The sequence below is a fragment of the Macaca mulatta genome, chromosome 2 (assembly GCF_049350105.2).
Source record: "Macaca mulatta isolate MMU2019108-1 chromosome 2, T2T-MMU8v2.0, whole genome shotgun sequence".
NCBI classification, from domain to species: Eukaryota; Metazoa; Chordata; class Mammalia; order Primates; family Cercopithecidae; genus Macaca; species Macaca mulatta.
Genome location: NC_133407.1, coordinates 35,441,079 through 35,456,064, shown reverse-complemented (window position 1 = coordinate 35,456,064; position 14,986 = coordinate 35,441,079). Strand labels below are relative to the sequence as shown.

General features: G+C 40.0%; 1 protein-coding gene across 1 annotated transcript in view; it reads right to left on the bottom strand.

Annotated features, from left to right (window-relative positions):
- Positions 1-14,986, bottom strand: part of ACP3 (acid phosphatase 3) — a 54,735-nt gene that overhangs the window by 21,873 nt on the left and 17,876 nt on the right. Inside the window, exons 5-8 of the mRNA XM_015132139.3 lie at positions 13,965-14,063; positions 8,876-8,968; positions 6,468-6,600; positions 1,510-1,592 (exon numbers count right to left, since the gene is read on the bottom strand). Of these exons, the coding sequence (XP_014987625.3) occupies positions 1,510-1,592; positions 6,468-6,600; positions 8,876-8,968; positions 13,965-14,063 (408 nt within the window). The remainder of the gene's footprint in view (positions 1-1,509; positions 1,593-6,467; positions 6,601-8,875; positions 8,969-13,964; positions 14,064-14,986) is intronic.

The following is a 14,986-nucleotide window of genomic DNA, read 5'->3' as shown; positions in this document are numbered from 1 at the left end:
CACCTCTTTCACCTTCTTGCATGAATAAAAACATGACTTTCTTTCTCCAGCCGCAGCTGAGAAATCTTTCGTCATGGAGACGTGAGTGAAAGGAGTCAGCACGCTATGTCCTGTTTACCTGCTCATCCCAGACGCCATGGGCAGCTATTTGAATGTATAATACAATTGCAGAATTTTCCCCCAACACGGTGTCTCTCCCTGGCTTCTCAGACTGTTCTCTCCCTGGCTTCTCCAAGATGAAAGCCTGTTCTAAGATCTCTTGCTCTGTTTTCCTTCTACTCCCAAATGTCGCTCTAACTTTGAGTTGCAGTCCTTCTTCTCTTTCCTCCTTCTATTCTCTTTGCCATCTGAAGTTTTCCGCTTAGATGCCCCTGTGGCATTTCAAACCTATTGTCTAATCGGTACATTTACCTAGCCCAAGACCACCTCCTTCCTGCCACTGAGAACTGAAAACTAGACTTCATCTGGGGCTTCACCTTCCACATCATTGTCTTCCACCTACTTCCAATTCATCACTGAGAATGCACACTCAGCTTTCGTTATAACCTGGCTCACCTCTTTTCCTCTCCTGTCACTGCCCTAATTTTAGGCCACATCCCCATTTTTCTAGACTATCACAAAAGCTTTCTACACCATATCCTGTTCCCAACATCCAGTCATTCTACAAAATAATTAATTTCCAAAATGCTGCTCCTATCCTGTCACTCCTGCCCTGCCTTCCCTGAGCCAACACTGACAGGGGGTTCTCCCTTGTTTCCTTGCTTCTTTCTACAATTAAACAAAGAAGCAGCAGGACAACATGGCCCTTCAGCTGCCATCCAGCATAAACTTCTGACACTTTATAGCAGGGCTGTCTAAAAAACTTTCCTCGATGATGGAAATGTTGTATATCTTTGCTGTCCAATTCAGTAGCCACTGGCTATATATGGTTATTGAACACCTGAAATGTGGCAAATACACTGAGGGATTTAATTTTTCATTCTACTTAATCATAATTAATTTAAATGTAAGTAGCTACTTGTGGCTACTAGATTCCATATTGAGCAGCACAGTTGTCCACTAATTTGGTACCACCTTTTCCACGCACTACTCCTGGCCTTCCACCTAAGTCCTAATGATTCACTTTATTTGTCCTACACACTAGTGAGGAGCACTTACTAAGCCCTTTCATCTTGATGTGTTGGATGTGCTGCCTTGTCCAGGAATCCTTTCTGCTTCTCTTCTCCACCCTCTTGGAACAGAAGGGATGCCTAGCTTTTCTGAGGCGCTAAAGCACTTGCCTGCATGGCATTTCCATACTGTTTTGTATAGTGTTTATGTTTGTCTTCTTGTTAGTTTAGATTATAAATCCCTTAAAGGCCAGAATGATGCATTTAATTCTAAAAGCTTTGTGCAATGCCTACTACGTACAAGGTGATGGGGAAATGAAGATAAAGAAGATGAGGTCCTGTGCTTCAAGAGATCATACACTTGAACAAATAGATGCTAAATGAAGACAAAAATACTTACTGTAGAATACATGATAAGTTTTTTGTAGCTTGGCATCTGAGTTGCTCTCTTCATGTGATTGAGGATTTCATTGACCAGGACACCTTAAAGGAGATGAATCAATAACAAAACTGAACCAAACATAAGCTTCTATTTTAGTTCATTAGCTTTTTGTCAATTCATAGCTGAAGACCCTCCCTGCCATGACTTAAGAAGTGGGGCAAAGATCTAATTTTGTTGAGCATCTGTGTTAGGTCGTGTGGTTTACATACCTTTTTAAAAAACCGAATCCTATGTCTCAACCCTTTTATAGGTAAGGAATCCTAAGTCCAGAGATATTAAGTGACTCATACAGCCAGGTGAGGAAAGCTGGACTGCCACACTAGGACTGTACCATACCAGGTTTTGTTAAAGCTCAGATTAGGAGGCTGATAAACTTGGAAGGAACTTCAGACAGCTTTTTCAGATCATAAAAGATAATTCTTAGTCCATGTTCTTCTCCAGAGCAGACCTGAAATGACAGCACAGTGGGTACTCCTCTGTTTTCACCCGTCTTGCTTCTACTCTCTGGCAGTCAGACCTGTGGGAGGCCATGGGAGAAAGCAGCTCTCTGGATGTTTGTACAGATCATGGACTATTCTCTGTGGATCATTTTTCCACGTTACCCTAGGTGTCACTATGTGGGGGACAGCCAGCATCTTTAGCTTTCATTTGAGGTTCTGTCTGTCTTCAGTAGAGGAAACTTTTGCTCTTCACACTTTACATCTGAACACCTAACTGCTGTTGCTCCTCAGGTGGTGAAAGACAGATACAGAGCGTACAGTATTTATCCTATTTGTAGGCACTGAGGGCTGTGGGGTACCTTGTGGTGCCAAAACAAATCCTGTTTTAAGGACATGTTGCTTCAGAGATATCTATAACTATCTGGTGTCTCTGTTGGTCTCTTTACCCTGCATGTGCTCTCCTGGCTGAGAATGACCAGTAGGGTGTGTGTGTGTGTGTGTGTGTGTGTGTGTGTGTGTGTGTGTATGTGTGTGTTGTAATGAGCGGGTTATTAACAGATTGACTATAATCTCAGGTTCTGTAGTCCACTCAGCAAACACATACTGAGCAGCTATGATGGGCCAGATACTGTGCTAGGAGAATCAGACCTGGTCCCTGCCCTCCAAAAACTCATAAAACAGTAAGAAGAGACAGGTCTGTATACACCAGTGAGTATAAAAAGGGGTTAATTAATGAGGTAGGTGATCTGCTGTTTCTGTAGATGCTGGAAATTCCTTGAGGATGAACAGGATAATCTGAATGTACATGTCTAATAGGTCTAAATCCCTCCCTCTCAGAGAGGGTTGCCCTGTGGAATGCATTAGGGACTTTAGCTTGATTAACATGTCATATTGGTGCTAAACTCTGTGGCCAAGCTTTTGGGAGCCATGACAGCCACCTGCAGTCAGCAACTTGCCCTTTGTCAACAAGTGCCTTTTGGTCAGGCTGCAGTTTTGGTAATGAATATATCAGTTCTTGGTTCTGGGATGATTACAGCCTTATCCCAGGAGTGATTGGGGTGACTATCATGATTCTCTTCAGGCTCTGGAATATCAATATTCTGTTTTATAGGGGAAACTGAGGCTCAGAGAGGCTCCGCAACTTAATCAGATTATACAACTTGTAAGCAGGGAAGGAGAGCTTTAAATCTAGCATGTCCTGTGTCAAAACCTTTATTTGTAATCATTAGACCATGCTGTGGTGGAAAGCTAGCTTCAAAGTTATCTGTTGTATCCTTTTTAAATCGTTATAAACTAGACGAAATATCATTGATTTGAAGACATAAACTTTACTTCCTTCATTTCTAGTCTATAGCAGAGGTTGGCAAACTTTTCTGTAAAAGTCCAGAGAGTAAATGTCTTAGGCTTTGTGGGTTATAAAATCCGTTGCAACTACTCAGCTCTGCGGTGGTAGCATGAAAGCAGCAATAGACAACGCATAAATGAATGAGTGTGGCTGTATTTCAGTAAAACTTGATTTACAAAACCAGGTAGTGGGCTGGATTTGGCATACAGGCAGTAGTTTGCCAACCTCTGGCCTAGAGCAAGAAGAGTTCTCTTCACTGATATGACCAGCCATATGGTCCTAAATTTGCCCCAGGGATTTTTTTTTTGGGGTGTGTGTGTGTGTGTGTGTGTGTGTGTGTGTTACTGAGCAGTGTCACCCTTGAAGTTAAATGATGAAATAAACTTAGATTGGGCACAGTAGTTCATGCCTATTATTCCAGAACTTTGGGAGGCCAAGGTAGAGGACCGCTTGAGCCCAGGAGTTCAAGACTAGCCTGGGCAACATAGAGAGACCCTGTCTTGGCAAAAAATAAAAAAAAAAAATTTTAGCTGGACATAGTGGTGCATGCCTGTAGCCCCAGCTACTTGGGAGTCTGAGGTGGGAGGATCACTTGAGCCTGGGAGGTCAAGGCTACGGTGAGCCCTGATCATGCTGCTAAACTCCAGCCTGGAGGACAGAGTGAGACCCTGTCTCAAAAACAAACATACAAACAAACAAAAAATACAAAGAAACAAAAACAAAACAAACTAACCAAAGAACTAGCAAAGGCCAGAAGATGGCCCTGATGTTTCCACATTACTCTTTGTCACCTAGACAATGTGTGTTTTCTGTATCGGACTGTGTTCAGCTGTTTCATCATTGAATGAACACGTAGTTGACAAATCTCTCTTGCCCAGCCAGATCTGAATAATAGTCTGAGCTTTTGTTTTGGCAGAACCACACAGGAGAAAATTTCCTGCTTAACAATGGTGCTGGACTTTTTCCAGAAAGCAGGACTGCTGGTTTCATACAAGTGCCAGCCTTTAGAATCCAAGATCAGGGAACATCTCAGAGAAGGACTTTTATAGACACAATCTAGTTTAATCTCCTCATAGGTAGTGAAACAGAGATCCAGAGAGGGGAAGTGGCTTCTCCCAAATGTAATCTTCTAGTAGCCAAGGGGAATAAAAGAGGAAACATGAGGAAAGTGGAGCAACTCCATTTCTTATTCATATATACACATCTCTACATCTACTGTTAGACTACTGTCAACTCCCGTCTAGTATAAAGCATGCTGGGATTTTATTCAAATGCAGATCCTGATTCAACTCATTTGGGAGTGGGGCCTGTATTTCTAGCCAGGTGGTAGTTGATGCTGATGCTGAAAAGTAGACTGCACTTTGAGTCTTGAGGGGCTAGATGCCTGAATCCGCCATAACTAGGTTGGGGGAAATAAATCCCAACCCAATTGGGATTTATTTATTAGAAGTCCCACTTCTACCATCTGATGGGGCTTGCAACTGAGTCACACTGCTGGCACCTGGTGGGCCAGAAATTAGGCTGAGTGCTTATGTGGCTTCCATGGCACCCTCTGCATCTTTTGTTGTTAAGCACTTAAGATTGAGCTTCTGCCCATATACACAATATGTATCCTGCCTGGTAATTTTTTCCAATACTCCAGGTTCCATCTAAGACTCCTCTCTGGAGGCTCTCCCTTCCTCAAGGCTGGATCTCGTTGCTCATGTGTTTAATGTGAAGTAAGGACTTGCACATTTCTACCAAGTCTGTCTCTGTGCCATGCAATCAGGATTTCTGTAATAGCAGGTCTACAACATCCTCATGTCATTAATGGCCACTGTCAAAAATTTTTTGCCCCAACCTACTTTATTCATCTCACATGTATTTGCTCCTGACCATCCTGGTTTCATACCTCATTCCCCTAATTACAGCTTGCCTCACTCTTTATACCTGTTGGGCAGCCCTGCTTTTCTAGCTATAATTGACTCCTTTTCTGGTCAGTGATTTGAATTTTTTCCCTAGTTAAGTAGCCTCAGTGAACAACCTCCGAGTCTGGTCCAGCCCTAATATGCTTTGCCTCTAGGCATTCTCTTGGGATTTTGATGGACTTGTCCTGATGCTATGGTGAATAGTGTCTGTCAATGGCTGGAGTCATGATGCGATTTTATTAATCTCAAAATGCCTCGAATATGTGTGCCAATCTGACTTGGACCATCTCCTGTGGCTTGGACTTTCCTCATTATGTCAACCTGACATGATGGACTTTCTCTTTTTCTTTATCCCTAGTTTTAATACCTATGATAACCACATCTGAGTCTGACACCCCATTTGGTATCTTGGCCTGCCCATCCAGTTTCTCTCATAGGCCCCAACATCTGTCCTTGTCTTTGCTGGTTCTGACTTTTTTCTTCCATCCACTTATCCTGATTACAAGAATCCAGCATCCTCTTGCCTGGGTCTGCCTTCATATGGCAGGGTGTCCTGTGCTACAAAGAGCCAGTTCTAACCAAGAAGAGGCATCACTGATAAATAATTCTCAATAGCTTTCAATGTCAATGAAAAATTTCAAGCTGTGTTATAAACTTGTCAGTTGCAACGTATTTTAATAGTGCATAATTAGTCTGAAAAATATAACAATTTGCCTGAAAAATATATTTTATCAGCTTTCAGAATGACTACCACTCAGGGTTTCAGGAAAACAGGCCACTTTTGTCATACCTCCCACTTGAAAAATTCATCATATAGGCCACAAGACACAACTGATTTTCATGGGACTCAGACAAAGATCCTTGATTCTTGATCTGGAAGGGATGGAAAGGATCATTTAGCTTTGGCTTTCATTTTCCAGATAGAAAACTAAGGGCCTGAGTGAGTAATAGTTATGATTACACTAACATATGACATTGATTGACAGGGTATTATGTACCAGGTACTGTTTGTTCTAAGCCCTTTAAATACATACATTCATCTTAATACTCACTGTCTATGAAGTAGGAATCATTAATATCCCCATTTTGCAGAATGGAAGCTGGTGTAAGAGTGATTAAGTGAATTGTCTGAGATCACACAATTGATTAGTGGAGGGACTAGGACTCAGACCCAGATCATTCAACCACAAATCCAATATGCTCCTCTCATTTTTTAATACTTACCCCCTTGGAGCCTAGATTTCTCTTTCTGCTTGTGAATTCCATAGAGGGACAGAAGGGACAATTCTGACAATTCTCTCAGTTTGGTCATGGCGTCCTCAGTGGCCCAGGAAGGTAAAGTGAAATTGTGAACACTCTGTAGCAAAGAAAAAGGAAGAAAAATGTATGTGTATTTGTATGACTGTCCTCTTTGTTGACTTATTTTATCCTTTTTCACCCCACAAGAACTAGTAGGGCCAGACTTGCTTGTCCTGCCATTTCTTTCTAAGAGAACTTCATATTGTGATAAGTAGTGGTATTGACTTTCAGAAGAGAAGCTTATATAAATGAATTTGTCCATTCCTACCCAGCCCATAGCTTTTGGTTTAACTCTGGATCAGTGGGTGGCTCATATTTTGTAGAGTAAGGGTGCAGTAGGGAAATAATACCTCATTCCTTTATGAAAGGGTTAGAAATCTTTCTATGAACCTGATAGAGTTAAATGATATTTCATTAAAAGCTGAATGGGCTACCTGAGGGGCCAGTTAGGAAAGGCAATATATTTCTGGAGCCTTCAGTAATATATTCTCCCCTACCCCTGTCAAGGTCTAGTTTGCTGACTTTTTTTTTTTTTTTTTCAGAGACAGGGTCTTGCTCTGTCACCAAAGCTGGAATGCAGTGGCCATCACAGCTCACTGTAACCTCAAACTCCAGGGCTCAAGCAATCCTCCCACCTCAGCCTCCTGAGCAGTTGGGACTATAGGTGCATGCCATCACATGTGGTGCTTTTTTTTTTTTTTTTTGAGACAGAGTCTTGCTCTGTCACCTTGCCTGGAGTGCAGTGGCACGATTTCAGCTCACTGCAACCTCCACCTCCTGTGTTCAAGTGATTCTCTTGCCTCAGCCTCCTGAGTAGCTGAGGATTACAGGCATGCGCCACCATACCTGGCTAATTTTTGTATTTTTAGTAGAGATGAGGTTTCTCCATGTTGACCAGGCTGGTCTCAGACTCCTGAGCTCAGGCAATCCACCCACCTCAGCCTCCCAAAGTGCTGGGATTACAGGCATGAGCCACTGCACCTGGCCACACGTGGCTAATTTTTAAAAGTGTTTTGTAGAGGTAGTGCCTTGTTATGCTGCCCAGGCTCATCTTGAACTTCTGGCCTCAAATGATCCTCCCATCTCAGCCTCCCAGAAGTGCTGGGATTACAGGCAGGAGCCACCACACCTGGCTGTAGTTCACTGACTCTTGAGGAAAGCCTGCACCTTGCACACAGTAGATACTTGGTTAATATCTGTTAAAATGAATGAATAAGTACAAGCAGGGCAGGTAGACACCTTGTGCCAATATTTATTACCCGTTAGGAAGAGTTGATTAGGAGTCCCCCAGTTTCAAATGCAGGATTAAGAGAGAGAGAAAGTGAGTTCGTGAAAGAGGAGACCAAAGTGGAGTGACCTACAGAGGAAATAAGTGAGAGAGATTTGGAAAAGATATCATGTAACATGACCACATTTTGGAATAGTTCAGATCAAACTGTCATAAGGAAGAAAAAAAAATCAAGACTGGAACGAAAATGGGGGCTCCTGCTTTCACTGAAGAGTCTTTTACAGGGCTAACGAATTTTCACTGAAATAGATGCTGATGATAAAGTGAAAATACTGGGAAAGTAGCATGTGATTGGGTCAATTAACTCTAGGGTGGATGGAGGCAAACTGTGTCATCTGTTATTAAGATAGGACTGCGGAAGTAATTGCTGACCCTAGACTGTCATGATGACCTCAGAGTTAGAAATCAATATGAATTAGGTGGGTGGTCAGAATCTTGCCCCGTATTTAGTGAACTAGTTGGGAAAACAGGAATAGAGAGTACCAGAAGGTGGAGCATGGTGAGTGAGAAACACCATGTAACCTTGAAAAACAATCATAATTTATCTGGCCACAAAGGATATTTCAAGTGCATCGCAAAGCAAGAAAGAGGTTCTTTCCTGGTAAGCAAAGATAAATAGCCTGGCTTGTGTTTTGCTTGTTTATTTCTACATTTGGAAATCAGGTAATTTTCCCGTCTTTCTTTATACCAACATTGTTTTTTCATTAAGACCCAGGACAGGAACTCAGCATTTTTGAGTGGCTGCAAAATGAATAAGCTCCTACTGAATCCAAATGGGGAAAAAACTAAAGTGGAAACTCATAGAAGAAAAGCTGTTTTGCTTGTAATTTTCCAAAGGGCGAAAACATAAATAATAATAGAGAGAAAAGAGAAGTTAGCATTTTCAAGTTAATCTAAGGAAGTTGTGAATTATGTTTCAACGTCGAAAGAAGTAGGAGTAATACATTCATAAAGAAGTAAAAGAAAATATATTCATCTATTTCAAAATAAGCATGAATCATAAAATCAGATTGCAAGTTAACCTGTCATTTTTTTTTTCTTTTACCTCACAATATAAAGGGTCGTAGATTTTACTCCAAATTCCAAAAAGGTCCTTGTCATGGAATCCTGAAAGTTTTCCCAAGGTAGCTATAAAATCCTGAAACACAAACAGAGAAAGAAAAATTCCTATACAGGTTTCTCAGCTTCAGCACTGTTGATATTTTGGGCTGGACAATTCTTTGTTGTGGAGAGCTGTCCTGTGCCTTACAGGATGTTTCGGAGGATCCTGGCCTCTGCCCACTAGGTGCCAGTAGCATTCCTGATCTCCCACTTGTGTAACCCAGAATGTCTCCAGACATTGCCAAATGTTCCTTGTGAGGCAAATGTGCCTCTGTTGAGAACCACCGTTCTTCACAGAAAAATGCACCAGTAATATTGGTTACGATAATGCCATTCCAAAGAATTTTACAAACACAAATTGATGATTTCTTCTTACTACATTTAAAATGTAGATAGATGCTGGCTCTCTGTCACATGTTCCTGGTGTGTGCTGGAATTGGATTGAAGTGCACTGCCTCAGATTATTTTTAGAAGTGAGTAAAGTATAACTCATGTGTAAATATGTCCCAGGTGAGAGAAGAAAGCATATTTCAGGCCAAAGCATCCAGGAAAATGCAACAGAAATAGGACTTGGTCTTTGGCTGTACATATAAAACTTGGATGGAATGCAAATCTTTCACTAGGTTCTGAGTGTTTCTTGAATTGTCGCAATAATGAGACCCAATGTTCAGCTATCTGATTGCTGAAATTGGCAGCCATTTCTGGGAAGCCTTTTGGAAGATAGTCTGTCTGATGGATGAAATTTCTAGGGAACTACAATTTGCCAATATTAACCCCAGCAGATTTTCGTAAAATACATAGAAATTATTGTTAAAGAGCTCCTACTGCCATTTTCTCAAACATAAAAGCTCCAGGGCCAGATGACTATCATAGAGGAATTCTACCAAGCTTTTCAAGAGTAAATTATTCTAATGCTATTTTAACTGTTCTGGAGCATAGAAGATGAAAGAAAACTTTCAAAAACTTCTTATGAATTAAGTGTAACACGGATACTGACAAAGGTTGCCCCCAAAATAAAACTATTAGCTCAATGCGATATCAATGCAAAAGGTGTAAATAAAATAATAGGAAGTAATTCAATGTCACATAAAAGGAAATGGGTTTGATTTGAGAAATGTAAAGTCTGTTCAACACTGGTAAATCTATGAATGTAATCAATCATTGTAATTAATCCAAGGAGAAAAATAATTTGATTATATTTAAAAATGTTAAAACAATCATTCAGGAGATTAAACAACTAATATTGATTTTAAAAAATACACTCAAGAAAATATGAAAGGTGGATACTTCCTTAATTTGATAAAAATATGTCTATTTTAGTTTAAAAGCCTGTATGCTTATTAGGAAAACTCCTCTAAAATCAGAAATAAGACAAGCATACCCACTACCAACACTGCCCATAACATTATACTGTAAGTAGTGGCCAGTGCAAATAGGCAAAAGGAAGAAATCAGAGGTACACATTTTTGAAAACTGGAGATACTATAAACCTGAAACAAACCTGACAAAAAATGTAAAGACATATATGGAGAAAACCCTAAAATAGTCTTTAAGATAAAACAAGCAGAAACATGTACCATATTCTTAGAAAGGAAGATTTGACAGTGAAAAGTTGCAAATTCTCCCTAAGTTAAATAAATTTAATATGATCCTAATGAAAATACTAAAAATTAAAAAATACTTTTGGAACTAGAGAAGCTGACTCTAAAGTCCACAAAGAAAATTAAAACATAGCCATGGAAACTCAGAAAAAGCAATGAGGGATGACTAGCCCTTTAGATATTAAAGCATATTATAAAGTCTTAATAATTAAAACCCAAGTTTTGGCTAATAAAAAATTAAACAGAATAAAAATTACATAAATAGGCCCCACACATATGGGAATTTTAATATATAATAGCTTAAATAAGTGGGGAAAAAATGAACTTTTCAATAAATAATGATGGGGCAATTAGATAATCTTCCAGGAAAGAACTTAAACAGGATACATACTTCATACCTCCTCACCAGTATGAACTATAAATGAATTCAATATATAAATGAGAAATGAAGCTAGAGTGGAATTAGAAGAAAGCATTGCAGACTTCCTTTATAACCTAGGAGTGGGGAAAGCTTTTCCAAACATGACTCAAAATATAGAAGCCATGTAAAAATACATCGATGCAGAACCTACATGACAAGAACACGGTAAGCAGTTAATAGACAAACTTTTTAAAAAAAATGCCATTCATTATGTGTGATATTGTGAAATATATATTTGATCTTTTTTTTTTTTTTTTTTTGAGATGGAGTTTCACTCTTATTGCCCAGGCTGGAATGCAGTGGCACCATCTCGGCTCACTGAAACCTCCACCTCCTGGGTTCAAGTGATTCTCTTGCCTCAGCCTCCTGAGTAGCTGGGATTACAGGCACCTGCCACCATGCCTGGCTAATTTTTTGTATTTTTAGTAGAGACGGGGTTTCACTAAGTTGGCCAGGCTGGTCTCGAACTCCTGACCTCAGGTGATCCAACCACCTTGGCCTCCCAAATTGTTGGGATTATAGGCATGAGCCACTGTGCCCGGCCTTATATTTGGTCTTCATCTCCATTTTCTGCCATAGAACTACTAAAATCCTTGGAGTCTCCAAAATATGTCTTTTTGCATGCTAATGATTGCTTGATGGCTGGCAGTCCCTGGCCAGCTTTAGGATGGGGGCTGGTCACCTGAAAGCCAAGGCCAGGATTAGAGCATTGGTACTTTTAGCCCTACTTCAGAACCTCTGGGGAGGGGAGGGAGTTAAAATTTAAGTTGATAGCCAACAGCCTATGGCTTAATCAATCATGCCTATGCAATGAAATCTCCATAAAGAGCCCAAAAGGACAGGGTTCAGAGAGCCTTCAGACAGCTGAACACATAGAGGTTCCTGGAATGTGGTGATCCTGAAGAAGGCAGGCAAGCTCCTTGACCTTTTCCTTATATCTTTTGTAATATCCTTTGTAATAACTGGTAACTGTGTTTCCCTGAGTTCTGTGAGCTGCCCCTGCAAACTGATCGAACCCAAAGAGGAAGTCTTGGGAACCCCAACTTAAAGCCAGTCTCTCAGAAGTTTGGAGGTCTGGACTTTCATCTACGTCTGAGGTGGCAGGTTGGGGGTGGCCAGTTTTGGGTCCTGATCCCTCAACCTGTAGGATCTGATGCTATCTCCAGATAGATGGTGTCAGAACTGAATTGGAGGCCAACAGCTGGTGTCCACTACAGAACAGGCGGCCTGTTCGTGGGGAGAGATACCCCGTATTTGGTCACAGAAGTCTTCTGTCTGTGTTGATTGATGTTGTCAAGCGAGAAAAACAGGAAAAAGCACGTTGAGTGTGTTTTTTTTTCACACACAAAATATTACAGACAGAAATGTTAAAATACATAGAAAAAAGCTTCTAAAAACTTATAGTAAAAGGAAAATCAATCATCCAAAAGAAAAATAGTCAAGGGATATTGATATAAAAGGAAATACAAACGGCATTTAACTGATGAGAACACACGGACACACAGAGGGGAACAACACACACTGGGGCCTCTCGGAGAGTGAAGGGTGGGAGGAGGGAAAGGGTCAGAAAAAATAATCAATGGGTACTGGGCTTTATACCTGGGTGATGAAATAATCTGTAGCAACAAACCCCCATGACACACATTTACCTATGTAACAAACCTGCTCTTGTACCCCTGAACTTAAAATAAAAGTTAAAAAAGAAATACAACCCCAGAAAACAAACCAAAACATGGCATTTAACTAGATGAAGATGCCCAAACTCACTCATCACACAAAAAAAGTACTACAGCACGATGTTGTACAGTAGGTATAATAGTGAGCTTCCTTGTCTTATTCCTAATTTTAGAGGGGATGGATGCTTCTAGTGATATTATTTTCCCCTTACCAGATTGGCAAATATCCCCAGAGTGGTTTACATACTGTTGGCAAAGTTGTGGAGAAATGAGCACTTGCATGCAGTGCCGATAGAAGTAGAAAGTAGTAAAACCTCTTTGGAGGGCAAACTAATAATATCTCAAATTAACCCAGAAGGTCTACTTCTAGGATATTATCCCACAGGTATTCTTGTGAAACTATTTAGATGCACAAGATATTTATACATGCTGTTTGTAAAAATGCAAGATTGAAAAATGACCCATATCAATAGGGGCTGGTTAAATAAATTATGGCATAAATAGAAATATTACACATTTGTTAAAAAAAGGAAAAGAAAGAAAAGGAGGAAACTCTTTACATACAGATATAGAAATATTTCCAATATATTTAGTTAAATGGAAAAAAAAAACCCCAAACCAAGGTGCCCAGCCCCGTGAATAGTATACCATTTTCGTGTAACAAGAGGAGAAACTATCAGAATATATTTTTATGTTTGTATATGCATAAGGAAATTGGAAGACCGTATGAAATATTACATAAAAGACTACATAAAATACATAAAAGACTGCATAAAATTAATACATAAAAGACTACTAGGAAATAATGCTAGTGGTTATCTGTGGGGTCATGAAGACTTCCACTGTATTCCTTTTTAGATTTTCTAATTTTTGGACAGCATGAATGTATTACTCATTCAAAAGATTATTTTAAAAAGTACACAGCATTATATCTACCTTTTGTATTGTGCCGAAAATGAGTATTTTGCAAAATAGAAACGTAGAAACAAAAAAGGACTAGCCTTTGTATATGAAGACAATAATCCCAGCCCCTCAGCCCGAATAAGGAAGGTAATTTTAGACTTGTATTTATTCTCATCCAGCCATTTACTCACACCTGGTTCCTCCTAAGGCCATGAGTAAAGGATTCAAAAGGACTGGCCTGTCTATCCGCTTGTGACCCCCGTACAGGGAAGGGAAGCAGGAGTGATGACCCCCCTCATTAAATATTCTAACCCATTGCTATAACCAGCCACTGACAGATGTATTTGTCCCATCTTTTTAAGAAGCCAAAGCTTCATCTTGTGTCTTGGCCCTCACACTCAAGTACACCACTAAACAAAACTAGCTTTTAACCTTATAAGGGTGCAGCCTCTTCTGGAATTCCTCTGATGTCAAAGTCTCACTCCCAAGTTCTTGAAAACGAGGGCAGTTCCTGAAAGGCAGGTATAGCAACTGAGGATAAGAGAAAAATCATAAAACCGTTAGGAGTCAGAAGGACTTTGCTAAATATGCTGCAGCAATATTTTAAGCCTCATTAGGTCCAAGCAACCTTAATAAAACATTCAAATGTGTTTTGAGCCGAGTGGAAATTCCAAAACTGGGGAGAAAGAATCAAATGATCTACAGGTCTTGAAATAGTAGGATATGTATTCAGAAATGAAAATTCTTTTTTTTTCTTTCATAAACTTGCCGTGATATAACTGTGCTGTTGGTAAATATTTACACTTCTTGATCTTCCATGTGAACAACTGTTATCTTGCTTCCTCCCCAATCCGTTTCATTTCTTGCACTAGGTGCACATCTGTACACACACACACACACACACACCCCAACATGTGTACATATGGAGAAACGAATCTGATTCTGGAAAAAATCGTAAGTCAATTAATCACTCATTGACTTCAGTTTTTGCAAATTTGCAGACTGTTAAAATAAGAGAACATACTAAATACTTAGAAAAATATACTTCAAAAACCTGTTGTGAGGACAAAGTGATCTTCCTAAGATTAATTAAAATTTGACAGCATTTTGTAATTTTAACTATAACCCACAGGTTTGTGGCTCCCAAGTTTATTTTGTTGCCCTTACTTTCCATCTGTGACTAGTCCTGTATTTCTAGCCCTTGATAGAAATAACTAATTTGGATGTTTCTCTTTTTCCTCAAATTTAACATGTACAAGGCTAAACTTGTATATGTTACAAGGGCCTTCTTGCTGTCCCTGAAGGCACAGGCTTAGGATCTCTGCATAAAACTGTTCCCTGCCTTGAACACTCCCCAACTGACTTCTACTTCTCTTCTAGCCATCCTTCCACGGCCTCTATCATATTAAAATGAATTCCTCTAGGAACTGCACCGCCCTCTTTTCCTATTACTG